A 15,559-nucleotide genomic window follows, 5' to 3' on the forward strand; every position below is an offset into this window, starting at 1 on the left:
TACGTTCCATTTTGTATCTTCGGTTGTGAAATGACGTTAATTTGCAAAGATTTCACACATTTCTTGTTCTAGTTTATCTACAAATTTTTCAAAAGTTCAGACTTTTTGAAAACTAAAATGAAGTCAAGAACGCGAAATCGCAAAATTTAATACCCTTTATTCATATTTGGTTGTTGAAATCGCGAAAATAAAACCCTGCGAAATGGGGTCTCACCAAAATCGCGAAATTAAATACCCAATCGGCATTACAAAATTATCGTCAATCACTACGCTACTCTTTTATCTTTCTAAAAATAGGTCTATCGAGGGAAAAACTTTACTGCTAACTATAGCCAATACAGATGCACTATTTAGTCAACAGTCCAATAGTTACATAATCATTTAAATGTAGGTAAGGTGAATGTTCTTGGTTTGCAACCACGTGACAAGGCGGTTGGTTGACAAAACAACACATTTTTTCCCGCCTGATTTACATTAGTTCCCAGCGGACACCAAGCGCTTTTGTTCTACATGGCCGCCATGACGTCATCTGCAAACCGGCGATGCCTTGGTTTTGGCTAAGAAATCTCGCGCCAATCAGGAGTAAAACCAAAACTAATATTCTGACTGGCTCGACAACATGCCTTTTCTCGCGTTTTGCACCAGGGCCCAGTTGTTCGAAGGCCGATTAGCGCTTAACCCGAGGTTAAATTTAACCCGGGTTTCTCTTTCTTGTGTTCAAAAACATTTTCTCGGATAATTTTCTCTGTTATATTTACAGCTTTCAATCGTCGACTTGTAGAGAAAAAGAATTAAAACTGAGATGCCTTTTTAAGCTTTTAAATTTGAATTCAAATCTCGCACAAACCCTAGGTTATCTTAACCCAGCTTTGAACAACTCGGCCCAGGGGTACAAAAAATTGGTTCACGATCTGATTGGCTGATTTGATTGTATGTGTCTTAGGGATTGGTCAAGGTAGAAATTTGGTTGTGACAGAAACTCATTTCTGGTTGTGATCATACAATAGCCAAGTAAAGCAGCTTAAAACAAAGACACTGATCTTTGTTTAAAAGGATGTTATGATGAAAATACCCTGTAAATTAAGCCTGCACATTATTGAGAGGTTTGTCCTCTTTAAACTGAATATTTCTAGATTTGTTGTTTGCTTTTGATCTAGAGCGCGAGCAGTCTCTCTTTTTCTTCAGATTTAGTGAGAGCAATGCACGCGCGGGAGCGGCGAAGCCGCGAGACGCGCGAAACGAGGGCGGTAACCCGAGAAGAAAAAAGAGACTGCAGTCTCGCGCCATCAGTCACGCGCGTGGCCATTTGCGTGTCTCGCGTTTTGCTCGACGGACTACAGAAAAAAAGAGAGACTGCTCGTAGCCTACTTTTGATCTCAAAATACAAACATTATTTTTTTTTGGTCTCGTATATCCATGAAACCTTTAATGAAGAAAAGTAAAGAATTCATCTTGAGTATTTATCTATAATATCTTTGACGGTCTTGACAATGACAACATTATTTCCTTTGAAAATTGAAACTTCTTAAAATATAGTGTAAAACGGAGCTATCGCTTTCAAGAACATTTTAGACAGTTTTTCAGGCCATTTTTCAGCTCCTTGTGTAAGCTTCCGTAGATAAAAGAATTCAAGGCGCTGTTGGCGATGGGAAAGATATTGGCTGTGGTGAAAATGTATAAAGAGTATTTCTGCTTCAGCAAATCACCATACGTCCACCAGTAAAACACAACGTGTTGTGGAAGCATGCATATGGCGTACAAAATCACCAGACAAGTTAAAACTCTCGACATATTGCTCTCCTGTCTTCGTCGCTGTCGTACACTTGCGTTCAAAGCACTTGGTACGGATGTGTCTAGATTATGAGCGGTGGAGGTAGTTGGTAAGATACGCGCACGACTGTTCTTCACTTTGATAACTGTCCCAATGGACAAAAACAGAATGATCAACAGTGGAATAGCGTACTGGATGACAAAAATGGACACCCAGTAAATCTCTCTGTAAGGTTTGCCGACTGGCCATATCTCGTCGCAAAATGTCTTGTCTTTGTAAGGTACAGTTTTGGCGACCAGAAGTACAGGGAGTCCAGACAGTAAAGATAACAGCCATATAACGCTTATGACGAGCGCAGTGGTCCTGTAAGTCAATCCAAAACGAACACGAAAGGGGTCGGCTACTGCTTTATAGCGAAGGAACGCAATGCACAACAGGGTACCCACGGTAGAGGACTGACAGGCTGGCAGGACTGCGTAGCTGAGTTTACAAATGGCATCGCCCATCACCCAGCTGTAGTTGTGCTCGAAAAAGGAGAGCTGCGTTGGAGTGTAGAGTGATATAAAAACGAAATCAGAAGCCGAAAGGTTTAGCACTAACAGGTTGGCTGTTGTCCGTAAACGTTGCTTTAGGGCAATGGCAAGGCTAACGACACCATTCCCAAACAAACCGACGAACAAGATTGCGGAGAAAAGAAGACGGAAGAACCATTTCATTGTCGGAGTGGTTAGATCACTCCAAGCGTCAGGTGATGAAGAATTCGAACAGTTTGTATCCATGAAAACAGATAACCACTCCTTTTTTGTAGTTAAATTATGCCAACGATAGAAAAATATATCCTACCAGACTTTCAAATACTAAGAGATATCGAGCTTTTCTTTCCGCTTGTGTCAATAAATATCGCTGGACAACGATCCTCGACTGTTAGGTTTGAACGGGTCTTTCTATACTCGTTCGTTTAGAAACAAACGTGAGCTCAGTTCAGTTCCGTGAACGACGACTTCTATAGCGCCAAAGTGTCGCCGTTGTAATGTGCATGTTACCAATACAGATATTGGCAGGAGCCCATCAAATGTCCGATTGACGGGTTCCTGATATTGGCTATAGATTAAGGACTTTTTAGTTTTGATGAAGTGATCTTGACGCCAAAGATATTCACGCAAAGTTTATTGAAGAAAACAATTGTGTTAATTCCAGAAACCAGAAGGTGGTCGATCACAACAATTGAGCCGCAATGACGAGCAGACAACTAATAATCTATTTTCATCTGGACGTGCTTGTAGATAAAGTTGAGGCCTCGGATATTCTCACAGCGACTTTTTTCCTGCACCTGTGTATATAGGACAGTGCACGAACTTTTCCTTCTTCCTCAGTCTTCTTGATCTTTCCTCTTCATTTCTAGAAAAGGCAATATTACGTTGCCTTCGAGTCTACGAGGGGTATATGATTTTTCGCCGACTAAGTGCTTTGCCTCTCCTTTAAATACCCCTCTCGCGAAAGAAAAGTCGCTGGCAAACAAAAGTAAAACTCTTTCACTCGAGTTACATGTAGCAGCTACGTACTGATCTTGACCAAAAATTCAAAATCATACTCTTTTAGAATTGTGAAAGATTGGACCTGGAACGTTCACTAAAGGCCACAAACGCGTCAATGTCTCGTTAAAAGACGGAAATTAACACAGGTTGTGTACTTTTACGGTAGAGCATTACAATTTGCATTTTTAAAACCGTATCTCACTTGGCCTTCAATAAAACACATACGAAAAATATGATTTAAGACTGAGAAAATTGCCATGTCGATCGTGTCCAAGGATTTCTACAATTGCCTAATAAGGTGGAACTGGTTGCCAAGGAACTTCAAGGACTACATCAGCAATTAATTTAGTTTAATATTACGTGGCTCTGAAAGTCTCGGCAAATCAGGCAAGGGTTCGCCTACAATTGACAAAGTAAGTGGGTAGGAATAATCGCTATAAAGACTAAAAAAAACTCAAATTCACTTTTTAAGCGACGTTCTTGTCGCCGTCGAGTCGTTGGATCTTAAAGACATCATGATTAAGACGTTACCGAAAAATAAATACGTGCTTCAGGAGGAACTTGCTAAAAATCCATTTCCATCTGCCCATCAAAGAACCAATGAACCAACGTTTATTTAAGACTTCCCTTAAACTCCACATGAACTTTCTCAAGTAATTATATCAAGATAGCCCTATTTTTTTTAAATTAGTATAAGAAAATTCAAATTGTTTTGCTGACCGCCAGAAAGACCACTAATTATTTCAATAAAGTGTTTAAGATCAAAGTGCCATTAACTTGCTATATCCTCTCTACGTTATTCCACAAGGTCAAAAAAAATATCGAGAAAGGTTAATTCAAAAACAACGAAGCGAAGGCATATTTAACTTTTTAGTTTGTAGGAGATTTAAAACGTCCGGTTTGAACTATAAAAGTTTTGCCTTAGCCACCAGTTAAAGCTACCTTAAGGCAATGTGTAAGATCCTTAACAAACCAGGTGAAACTTAGCCTGAGAAAACAGCGGACATTTCAGTCGCGACGTCACCACCGGTTTCCTCGCGAAATGACTGCTGAAAACCGACTGCAGAAAACTTCAATACTGATGAAAATTCACTACCCAGATCTGGGTAGTGCTTCTGATTGTCATGCCGCGCGCCGCGCAGTATACGAAATGGTAACTTTACTGTTCCGGACCATAAAGCTGGCGTAATGCTACCGTAAAGACAAACTTTATGCACATTTACGCATCTTATTTGTAAAGGTTAACTTTACGGAAGTTTACGTTGATGCGTACGTCATGAAAAGTGTCCAAATTTACGTAGCTTTACGGAGCTTTGTTCAGTAAAGAAGTGATTGATATTGGTTTACGCGGCGTAAAGATTCTCTTTATAAAGCTTTGAGGTAAGCTTTATGAGCTTTACTCCACGTAAAGCTGAATTTTATAACAGGAGTTTATGGCCAACAGTAAAAAGTCACTTATATGGACGTGATTTATACTTCAGAACAGTTAGAAATGTATACTGAATCCATATAGGTTTGCCTATGAACTTTAATTTACGGAACTTTAAGGAATCAGGGGCCCGTTTCTCGAAAGCCCCGGCAAGGTTTCGGGCCCGAAATCAAATTTTCAAATCGAAATATAAAGAATAAGAGCGCGGGTTCTGGCTAGCAAACTACTCCATTCTGTTTCATTAACTGATAGTTTTATCATGTTAGATGCAAAACTATTGAAACCCCTACCTTGCATGTAAACAACAACAGTTTTACGGGACCGTTAATTATTGGGACTTTCGAAAACCGGGCCCTAGGTAAAGTTAGGTGAATTTCACTTTTCGTGCTGTGGCGCAAGGGACGTTTATTTCAACCAATCAGAAGCACAACCCAGTTCTCTGTAGTGACACGTCATCAGTGTGAAATTTCTGCGCACGTTTCTCGGACGTCATTTCGCAGGGAAAAGCAGAGGTGTTGTCGCGAAACGTGGGCTGTTTTCTCAGGCTAAGTGATTCTGATTATTAAGCCGTTAAGGAAGATTTTGCAAGGGAAAGCACCTTATAAAACTCTACGTCGTTAAATTTACAGTGGGAAATATATTGTACCAAAAAGTTGTCACAAAACTACACGGTTCCAATTCAAACTCTTATCTTTAACAGGCCTTACCTGTTCGACAATCGTTGCCTTATCTCCTCTAATTCCATACTAATACTCTGCAAACTGCTTAGTGCATACGCTTCATCAGTTACTCCTAAAAATAACCGGGATTTAAAATAGAATTGTAATAAAAACTAACTAGCAATTTGTTATCCGGCTCGGGGGCTGGGACAAATTGGCAAATATTTGTGTGAATTTAGGCCCTGCCCTGTCTTAAAAAGTATGCGTTTTCGTTGTCATCGAAAACGCATCGCTCGATTCGCGTCCACGCTACTGTTTTGACGCGTTTTCGACGGTTCACACTAAAACGTTTGAAAAAGACAGAATTGTACGTTCTGTCGTAAGTGCGCATGCGCATGCAACAAACACACGCACCCGCGATTTTATCGGTACTTTCATTTTGATGCGTTTTCGACCGTCCACACCAGTACGATATCAGTGCGTTTTCGATTTGATCCACTTTCAAGAACGCTTTCAAATCGATGCGTTCTCGATAAAAACAGCGTATTAGTGTAGTGTGGACGGAGGGCATAAACGCATCGAAATGTATGCATTTTCAAACGAAAACACATTAGTGTGGACTGGCCTTAGGCACACGCTCAGCAAACTTATGCAAATGTATGTTAATTAAATATATATCGGATGCACCACATGGGTAGAATAGACTTATTCGGCTAACTCAATGTTGTACCCAATTCAAATCTCCCGGGGATAAGATTCTTTGTGTATTGTATTTGCATTATAATGTGGCATTCACATTTAAATGATATGGAAATTCCTGAAACAAAACGTTCTATTCCCAAAGGGTTTGAATTGGGTACAACATTGAGTTAGCCGAATAGGTCTATTGGGGTGCCTCCCCCGTTTGTCGCGCAAGTTGCTTAAAAAAGAGAGAGGTATCAGAACTAGACATCAGCATCACACGGTAATTTGCTAATGGAACATTTCCGAGTTCCATAAATGCCTCGCTTTCAAAAGGAGGCCAAGTGCGAAGGTGAAATGAGCTGTTTTGAATGAGAAGAGAAAATTATTTGCACGTCACAAAGATCGCATTTACCGGCCTCGTTTTGAAAAAAGAGGCTTGGAGCAAGTAGGGAATGGTTTTTGCTTCTATTCGCCAGCCTACGCCACAGACGAAACTAAACTCTGGTTTGGTCCGTCTTCGAAACAGTGCCGAAATTCTTGTTCGGGGGCCCCGCCTGTGTACCCGGATTTGAATACGCGCCGTGATTGGCCTGTTGAAAAATCTATTGTCGATTTGCCAATCAGGGAGAAAAGAAATTTGAAACGCATTTCCGGTAATTCGTTGAGACCATTGAGCGCCCAGAACAAGGATATCAGTGCTGCTTTGTGGAAGTTACTAACCGGGGTTAAGGTATTAGGTCTGGTATAAACCACTCTGTTTGAAAAATGTATTTCTCAAATATCAAGAAAGAATTTTGGAGAAAAAAAATTACGCAGGTCTATCAAGCGAGAGCTGAACTTTCAGAAAATTGATATCAAAGCAGGCTAATATTCACGGTTTCTGTTGGAAAGCTAGATATATATTTCGTAGATTTATCTCGGTTTATCACAGAAACTAACCTTGTGGGTTTAGCGCCAGTTTAGCAACAATCGAGCAGCAAAAGCAAGGAAACAAGTCGGTAAGGTTTAACAGCGACTACAAGAAAAGGAGAAGAGAAACGCGTTATGAACTGTGTAGTCAACGAGTTGGAGTGTTTTACCAAGTTCACAAACACAGAAAAAAAGACTCTTTTAAATCGGGCCTCTTGCCTGTTGATTTCCATCTTTGCATTGTTCTACACACATTTCACCAAACACAGATACAAGCTTTGCAACTTGCGTACTTCCACCAGATCGGACAAGGAATGAGCTGTAATAAGTATCAGAGTAAGGGCCTGTTTACATGGAGGTGGGGGACCCTAGGTAGGTGGGGTAACCCGCTTAGATTGGGTAACCCGCCTGTTCATATAATCTCTCATTTCAATTTGATCACGTTTACATGTTAGGTGGGGTGACCTGCCACATGTTACCTCATCTATCTGGGGTCCCCCAACTTCATATAAACAGGCCCTAAATAAGTTAATAAGTTAATAAAAATTAATTTACTTCATCAAGACAAAAAAAGAGAAATCACTGACATCAAAATCTGCCTCTTGACAATAAAAATGGCCAGCATTTAATTGTGCCAAAGGAGAAAAAATACTCCAAATAACAGATCTACAAATTGGCTTGCCTGCTTCCTAGGCTTCAAATTTGTTGCCTTGAAATGACTGCGTCTCGGACAGGTGACATGATGCGAGCGGAACTTGGTTACGTAACTGAAACAAAATTTTCTGCGTGGGCCTGGGGAAGCCTTACAGAAACCTGGCAACAGAACGGCCACGCAGCCGTGTCAGAGATTCGATTACTTCCTTTGTGGTCCATTGACATCATTAAGCACATAAACGCCTCAGAAATGCCGCCTCGGGGCATTTTGTAAGGGCTGGGGCCCTTTCCTTGAAGTTCCCCTAATCAAAGCCACTAAAGCCACTAAACTAAAAGCTGGGCCCGGTTGTTCAAAGGTTGATTGGCGCTTAACCTGGGGTTAAATTTAACCCGGGTTTCTTTTTCTTGTGTTCAAAAACATTTTCTCGGATAATCTCTCCGTTATTTTTAGAGCTTGCAATCATCAACTTGTAGACCAAAAGAATTAAGACTGAACTGCTTTTTAAGCTCTCAAATCTGAATTCAAATCTCGCACTAACCCTGGGTTATCTTAACCCAGCTTTGAACAACTCGGCCCTGTTGTTGTTTACATTCAAGATGAGAGGTTTCGATAGTTTTGCAAATAACATGACAACAGTTGACAAAACAAAATGGACTGTTAGCTAGGACCATGGTTTTTATTCTTTAGATTTTGATTTAAATACAGTCAAACCGCACTTTACGGACAACTCACTATTACGGACAGTTTGCTTTGTCCCTGGAAAAGGAACGCCCTTACATTTTCTCTAAATTCAATCCGATCAATACGGACACCCTATTAATGCGGACGCTTTCTATCGCCCCTTCAGTATAAACGTGGTTTGATGGTATTTGACTTCTGTCCCGAAAAGTTAGATAGATAGATAGATAGATAGATAGATAGATAGATAGATAGATAGATAGATAGATAGATAGATAGATAGATAGATAGATAGATAGATAGATAGATAGATAGATAGATAGATAGATAGATAGATAGATAGATAGATAGATAGATAGATAGACCTTGCAGCCATAGGCTGAATTACGAAAGACATTACAATAAAAGGACATTACAATAAAGACATTACAATAAAAAAAAAAAAAAGTATATAAAATATAACAATAAAAAGGTAAAAAGTATAAAATTGCCACTATAACTAACTAATTAAACACTACTAAGCGCAGAAAACGTGACTAAAAATGAAATATGAAATAAAAATGAAATAAAAATGAAAGTTGCCGGGACTTTCGAGAAACGGGCACCTGGACTGTAGATACACCTTTTTTTCTTTTTTTCTTACCTCAGAAGACTCATAGCCACTTCAAATAACTCCCGATTTTCCACAGAAGCACGTGGCTGTTGTAAAGAAGATCAGATGAACAGTCAGTGTGGGAATAGCCCTTAATCCTCTTACTTAGCAACTGCGCTCGACCTACATATCCTGATGTGATTGTACAATAGTTTAGTTGACCTTAGGCCTTGCTTATGTAATCTCCTTTAATCATTAAATTGTGTATCCTTGAATATATACTTGGCTCCACTCTTCGTTTCGCCTCCGATAATTGCGCAGTCAGTGGCCAGTTTTAAGTTTTGCGTGAGACTGAATCGGTGTTGTACCGAGGTTTCTGGGTAACTGACCACCTACCCCTCCCGTAAGTCAATATTAACACTTACTTCTCACTTAGGGCATAATTGTGACTTAGGGGAGGGGTAGGTGGTCAGTTACCCAGAAACCACTCCAGAAACCAAGAAAGGAATCCATTGTCTCGCAATTCCCAGAAGAGACTTGAGCACAAAGAAAAGCAAACCAAATATAGAAAAATGACCAGAAACCCTCATTCTCGTCCCCAGAGCCCGTCGTTTCTTGGTCACGTGGTAGGGAAACGAAATTAAGCCGAGTGGCTCTGGGGACGAGAATGAGAAACCCTAGGAGTCATGTTCGAATTTTAATATATCGAACGTGGGCTATCATGTTAGAATGTTAGTCCTTTGGTTTCTGTGTTGCCACACTGTAGAGCTGGGGTATACAGTACCCCCATTCAGTTGCGTCTTGTTTCGCACACTGTTGTATGAAAGGAACCAATGATTAGATAAAAGATTGTGGTGATTCTCGTATTCTCAGACAGGGACTATGGTTTTTGTCCTTACTCAAGTGAACGAAAGGTTTATCCTCTTTCAGATATGAAACATATATGCAATACCAACAACTTTCTGTGCTGGTGTAGACTTTCAAAAAAGTCCTTCGTGGGGTATTTCTAAAGAATCCGCTTCAAATTTTTGACACCCAAGCGCGTCGCTCGTAAACACCTTTGTTTAAGCTCCCAAACTCCTCCCTTTTCATTGTGAATATGTCTACCTCGTAAAACTCCATCATCTGAAAGCTCTCCCAAAAGACTGTAAGCAGAAAAAAACTCACCAGTTCTTTAGAAGAAATAGCGTCTTTAAGCTCAATTCTTGAGATGAAAGGTCGTTGAATGGTTGACATTTCGATCAAATCTAAAATCTAAAAAAATAATCAGGTGGAGCTAAATGGTGTGGTAGGTCAAGTCAATAATTCAAACTGATGATAAAAGTAAACCTTCATGAATATCCAGCCTATTACAAGGAAGCTACCTAAGCGGTTTTGCAAGCGAGTATTCAGTGCTTTAATAACAAGTCATTTTAAAAGGCTGTGGAGCAGAGAGCATCAGTCACAGGGGCATTGCCTACGCCACAGTGATGTCCCTGTGCACATCTTGGTTCTTTGGGAACCTCAGCAGAGAAAAGCATCTAGGCGTGGTCAAAAATCAAACTACTTAGTCCAAATTTGGCGAGACTGATCTGCAGTCGGCAAATGAGAAAACAATACTATCCTTGGAAGGTCTCAACGATGACAACAATGATGATGACGATGATGAATTATGTCTGTGGCAAAGACAGCAACAGAATTGAGGGGGCTTTGCCATCAAAAAGCACCATAAAGGTGAAAACCCTCTAATATTATAACTACACAGCTGTCTTAATACCAGCTTAATATTGAGACTATTGGTCTAAATATTAATTGAGAATATTGACTTGCTAAGTGTCATTTTTTATTCACCTCTGATTCAAAACTCGGCTGGTACCTCTTCCATAAAGCTACACGAGCTTCGTATGACAACAACAGCCCTAAAACAAACAAAAACAAATCTAGGACAGTTTTATTTTAAAAAGTGTTTCAAATAAGAGCGTTAGGAGTGAGAACTCTCCCCACCACACTCTCTGTTTTCACATTCACTACTGTCCACACATATCCCTGTTTTCCAGTGGCTTTGCTAAGGGTGAGCTTGCATTAAGAAATTGACAATTAATGATTCTTGTTACAAGGGTAAGGTCCGCTAACACCGATCCCTGATCATTGGATATATCACTAAGATGACTCCTGAAAAAGGAAATAGTGAAGAAGCCAACAAGATTCAGCTTGAGGAGGTTGGTCGATTGGGGGGGGGGGGGGTGGGGGTGGGGGTGAGGATGGTAAACTCACAACAGGGCAAAACAACTGGGTTGCATTCTTACATGCATTATGACAAATACAAAATAAGACCATTTTGCTGGAAGGGAATTGTGCTCTAAGTATGCACCATAAAATCTAATGCAGTGACTTCAAAAGCAGTGGCCAACTTGACAATTATTGCTGCCTTACTTTTAATAGAAACAGGATATATTCAGCCCACCTTTGGTAGATGCAACAGCTTTCAAAAACATCAAGGGAACACTGTCAGTAATATTGAAGCCATTGTCTTGATAACTAAAAAACAACAGAAAAACAAGGTTAATTATTCCGGTATGAATCCTAACTAAAATAAAATAGCTGGGTCCCTCTGGATTTGGCCTGCATTGCAGATGTAATAATTATTATTTAACCCTGGTTAAAATAAAGTCGGCATAGCAGCACCGATATCATTGTTCTGTGACCACAACGAACTCAATGAATTACCAGAAGTACATTTCAAATTTCCTTTCATCCTGATTGCAAATTGACTGAATGGTATTTCCAACCAGTCCAATCATAGTGCGTACTCAAATCCTGGCACACAGGTGAGGGCCCAGAACAAGGATTTGGGCACTGTTTTGCAGACAGACTTAACCAGAGTTAGTTTTGTCTGTGGTGCATTAAAGATCTGAGAAGCTAGAATAATAATTATAATAATAATATAAATAATTGTTGCACTTTGGTTAATGATGAAACTCTAGCTGTGCCTTCGTATTCATAATTAATGTTATCAATCAAAGCCACTTCTTAGTTATTAAACAATTATTATTCCTCGAGCCCAAATGGGCACTGAGTCAATAGCCCATGAGGCCAAAGGCCAAATGGACTATTGACTCAGAGGCCATGAGGGCGAGAGGAATTGTTTTAGTGAAATCCAACTAGTTGGTCAAAAATATCGAGACAAAACAACATTAGCTAACAAAACGCGATACAGCTGCCATTGTTTTGGCTTGGCTTTTGGCTTGGTGCTTTTCGCTACTAGTGGGCTATAACCTATAGCCTAGTAGAAGCTTAACCAATCAGAATGCAGCATTGATAATAGACCACTAGCTGGATTTTACTAAAAGATAATATAACTGTCTCCCATGTTGGAATTCTCATATATTCGCATCTTGTATGTACACATGTAGTACCTTGATATTAAATCCAAACTTTTTTGACAGCAAAGAATCTTCTCTACCTATTCATACGAAAGAGAAGTTGAATTTAGAGACTTTGTAGAATAAAAGTGAAAAATGATCACCGCAGTAAATTTTCCAATTTAAGCAATTGGAAAGAAGAAGCCTGAAAAAAATCAGGGCTTCAACGGGATTAGAACCCGTGACCTCTGCGTTGCCGGTACGTTGCTCTACCAACTGAGCTATGAAGCCACACATTGGGAGCGAGGTCAATTTATTGAGTAGAATAACTCAACAAATAGAATGAATGAATGAACCTATTGAGTAGAATAACTCAACAAATTACATGTACATAAACTTCAATGACAGAGGAAACATGAACATGTTTATGGTAGCTAAACAAAGCTCCAAGCTTTTTTACCAAGGGCTTTGCTTGTGTCAAAGTTAGAAGAGGCAAACAGAATTCACAAAGTTCCCTTAGACATGATCCTGACACTTTTTTCAGCGGATAACATTCTCTGCAAGAGATGAAAAAGAAAAAAAAAATCCTTTCCCATATTTCCAACCGTCCAACCAGATTGTCACACACGTACAACTAAAAAAAAAAATCAAGTTTATTAAGAAAAATTGAGAAAATACAAAATATGATGTACCACTGCTCGCAGTTAGCTATAGCTATTCGAGGCGAGCAGTAGCTTATTAAAAAATAATAGACATAAACTTGAGCTGCAAAGTTTGGGTAGGTAACTGAAAATGAAAATGGTTTACTGCAAAGACTGTCTTCTAAAGAGACTTGTAATTTGAATTTGCAGGGACATAAAAATATTGGTTCTGAATCATGCTGCCACCTTAGTTGTTAGAAAACATTTCAGCCATCATCCGCTCTTAATAATAAAATAAATGTACCTTTCTTTGTCATTCCATTTAAAGCTTTCCATTACTTTCAGATCATGGCATAGTGATGACACCAGCTAAACGAAAAAAAAGAAAATCATCTTTTTGTTTGAAATAACACTTAAAACCAAGATTTGCAGTAGAAGCCTGAACTTGCAGCTCTGTCTCCAGTACTATGGTATTAAACAACCCAGTTATCCACCCCTCTCCCCTGGGTCAAATCTAGCCTGTGTATAGTCATCCCCTCCCCTCAGGTAGATGCTGTAGAGTTAGGGGTTGGGGTTTGAAGAGGCCAGGATACCCTCTCCTTCTCAGGAAAGGATGGTGCCTCCAATCCTATCTCAAAACACACCCCCACCATGGCTACTACTAACACTACCTTCTACCCCCCTCCCCCTACTCATAAATTTAATCCTGTGGTGCTGCAAATTACTGGATAACTGTTTAAAAGGGGGCAATTTTAAAAGGAAAAGGAAATCCTATCTAGGTGTAGTTTGGTATCTGATCTACAATTTGTGATTCTTCCCACAAGTAATTTCATGTGTGTACTTCATACCAGACTTTTAAATAGAGAAATACATTTACAGTCAAACCAGGTCAAGCGTACCCCCCAAGAATACATTAATGAATTTATTATTCAAAAGTTGAATCCGTTGCTAGTTGTAGATTTCAGGTTGATCTCTGCATTCTTGCATGTGTAATGAGCAATGAATTCACACGCGGGGCAGTTACGAAATTTCCACCAGCTCCATTTTCCTGAAATTGATGTAAATGTCTTCTAAGAAGCTTAATCCATTCAAAGATTTCCAATCTGACCAAATACAGAGAAGTTCTCATAAAATATTCACTGCTCATTACACATGCAGAAATGCCGCTTTGAATTTGACACCAGTTATGGGAACGACTAACGGATTCATTTTTCAAATAATCAATTCATTAATAGAATCTTGGGGGGTACGCTTGACTTGGTTTGACTGTAACATTGCAGCAAAATACAAGGTTCTGCAAATGTTTTTGTACTCCTTAATACCTTGTCCACCATCATCTCTGTGGATTCCTCAGCACTATATCCCCAGTATTCTCCAACCTCCATCAAATTGCTATGCTTGAGAGTGGGCGTGGATGCACGTCTCAGCTGTGTGAGAGCCCAAGACTTGGCTTTCCTGCTGAAAATTGTTCCTTGAGAATTGGAACAATTTGCGAGTGCTAAGCTGCATCTTATAACACTGTGGAACACATCATCTATGGAACAAAACACGACACAGAAAGTGACTCTATTAACAGATTAACCTGGAAGGTGGATTATAATGTTAAATTGTTCTCAGTTAAAATTGGTGAAAAGTATAAAGATAAACTTTTTAAAACAATCACACATACAGAGATCCAAAACACTTACTATTACTACTTTTCTCTCAAGACAAATGGATGCCAAATTACAGGGCACAGCAGGCACCACCCCACCCCGCTACATGTACCTGAGATAATTTATGCATCTTATCAATATTCTCCCCATCCCCCTTCCCGGGGAGGGGGGGGGGGGAGAGGGGGCGGACTCTGCATATGAAAGGAGTGGGGATGCTCATCAGAAATTTTGAATATTAAACCCCTAAAACCCCAACCCCTAAAACGGAACCGATCTGGGCATAGCCCACGCTTTTTTGGACCCCTAAAAGAGACCATGTTAAAACATGTAGACAATACACATATTTTCATATTTTTTCACATGCAACCCTAAACCAGACCTTCCTTGCTAAATATGATGGCGTTTTGCCCAGAACACCCTAAGTGAGACCAAAATCTGAAATTTACACCCCTAAGCAAGATGACGAGCATCCCCACCCCTTTCATATGCAGAGTCCCCCCCTGGCCCCCCTTCCCCCACCACCCATCCTGAAATCCTCTTCACTAGTAAATCACATCTCACCTGACAACAAAATGACACTGTTTTCAAATAATTGACCAAGGAATTTCCCAAGGCTTGGAAACTTCTGCAAAATAAGCTTTGGGTTCCCTATCTGAAAAACAACAGTTAGATAATTAAAGAACATTAAAAGTAACAGTTCAGTGGAACCCTGATATAACAAAGGGCCAAGGGACTCGCACAATGTATTTGCTACAATGAAGTTTCTTTACATCGATGTTTTTTTCTATAAAACAAATGCCAGGCCAGCTGTGTCTCAGCTGGATTAATACATACCAATCCTCCAAGAGCATTTTCGAGCTGTTTCAGAAAAACGTGCAGCTCATCAAGGCATTCAAATGTATCTCTGCATTTTTCCGAGGTATCTGCACTCCCCCATTGAATCACAACGTCAAACCATCTTTGCACATCTTCCTCGCTCACAGACATCATTTCAACGAGGCCGCCATTTT

The 15,559-nt window shown here is 39.9% G+C and overlaps 2 protein-coding genes across 2 annotated transcripts in view; both read right to left on the bottom strand.

Moving 5' to 3' along the window:
• LOC140953962 (Fanconi anemia group C protein-like) overlaps window positions 1-15,546 on the bottom strand; it is a 27,982-nt gene extending 12,436 nt beyond the window's left edge. Inside the window, exons 1-13 of the mRNA XM_073403347.1 lie at window positions 15,384-15,546; window positions 15,111-15,201; window positions 14,217-14,428; window positions 13,199-13,263; window positions 12,714-12,810; window positions 12,308-12,354; window positions 11,356-11,429; window positions 10,743-10,810; window positions 10,080-10,166; window positions 8,964-9,019; window positions 7,207-7,306; window positions 7,018-7,093; window positions 5,443-5,527 (exon numbers count right to left, since the gene is read on the bottom strand). Coding sequence (XP_073259448.1) covers window positions 5,443-5,527; window positions 7,018-7,093; window positions 7,207-7,306; window positions 8,964-9,019; window positions 10,080-10,166; window positions 10,743-10,810; window positions 11,356-11,429; window positions 12,308-12,354; window positions 12,714-12,810; window positions 13,199-13,263; window positions 14,217-14,428; window positions 15,111-15,201; window positions 15,384-15,539 — 1,214 coding nt within the window. The 5' untranslated portion in view covers window positions 15,540-15,546. The remainder of the gene's footprint in view (window positions 1-5,442; window positions 5,528-7,017; window positions 7,094-7,206; window positions 7,307-8,963; window positions 9,020-10,079; window positions 10,167-10,742; window positions 10,811-11,355; window positions 11,430-12,307; window positions 12,355-12,713; window positions 12,811-13,198; window positions 13,264-14,216; window positions 14,429-15,110; window positions 15,202-15,383) is intronic.
• Window positions 1,480-3,088, bottom strand: LOC140953954 (prolactin-releasing peptide receptor-like). Its single transcript, XM_073403339.1, has one exon. The coding sequence runs from the start codon at window positions 2,548-2,550 to the stop codon at window positions 1,558-1,560; it is 993 nt and encodes a 330-aa protein (XP_073259440.1). The 5' UTR covers window positions 2,551-3,088; the 3' UTR covers window positions 1,480-1,557.
• Window positions 15,547-15,559: the final 13 nt, after the last annotated feature.

The sequence above is a fragment of the Porites lutea genome, chromosome 12 (assembly GCF_958299795.1).
Source record: "Porites lutea chromosome 12, jaPorLute2.1, whole genome shotgun sequence".
In the NCBI taxonomy this organism is placed as follows: domain Eukaryota; kingdom Metazoa; phylum Cnidaria; class Anthozoa; order Scleractinia; family Poritidae; genus Porites; species Porites lutea.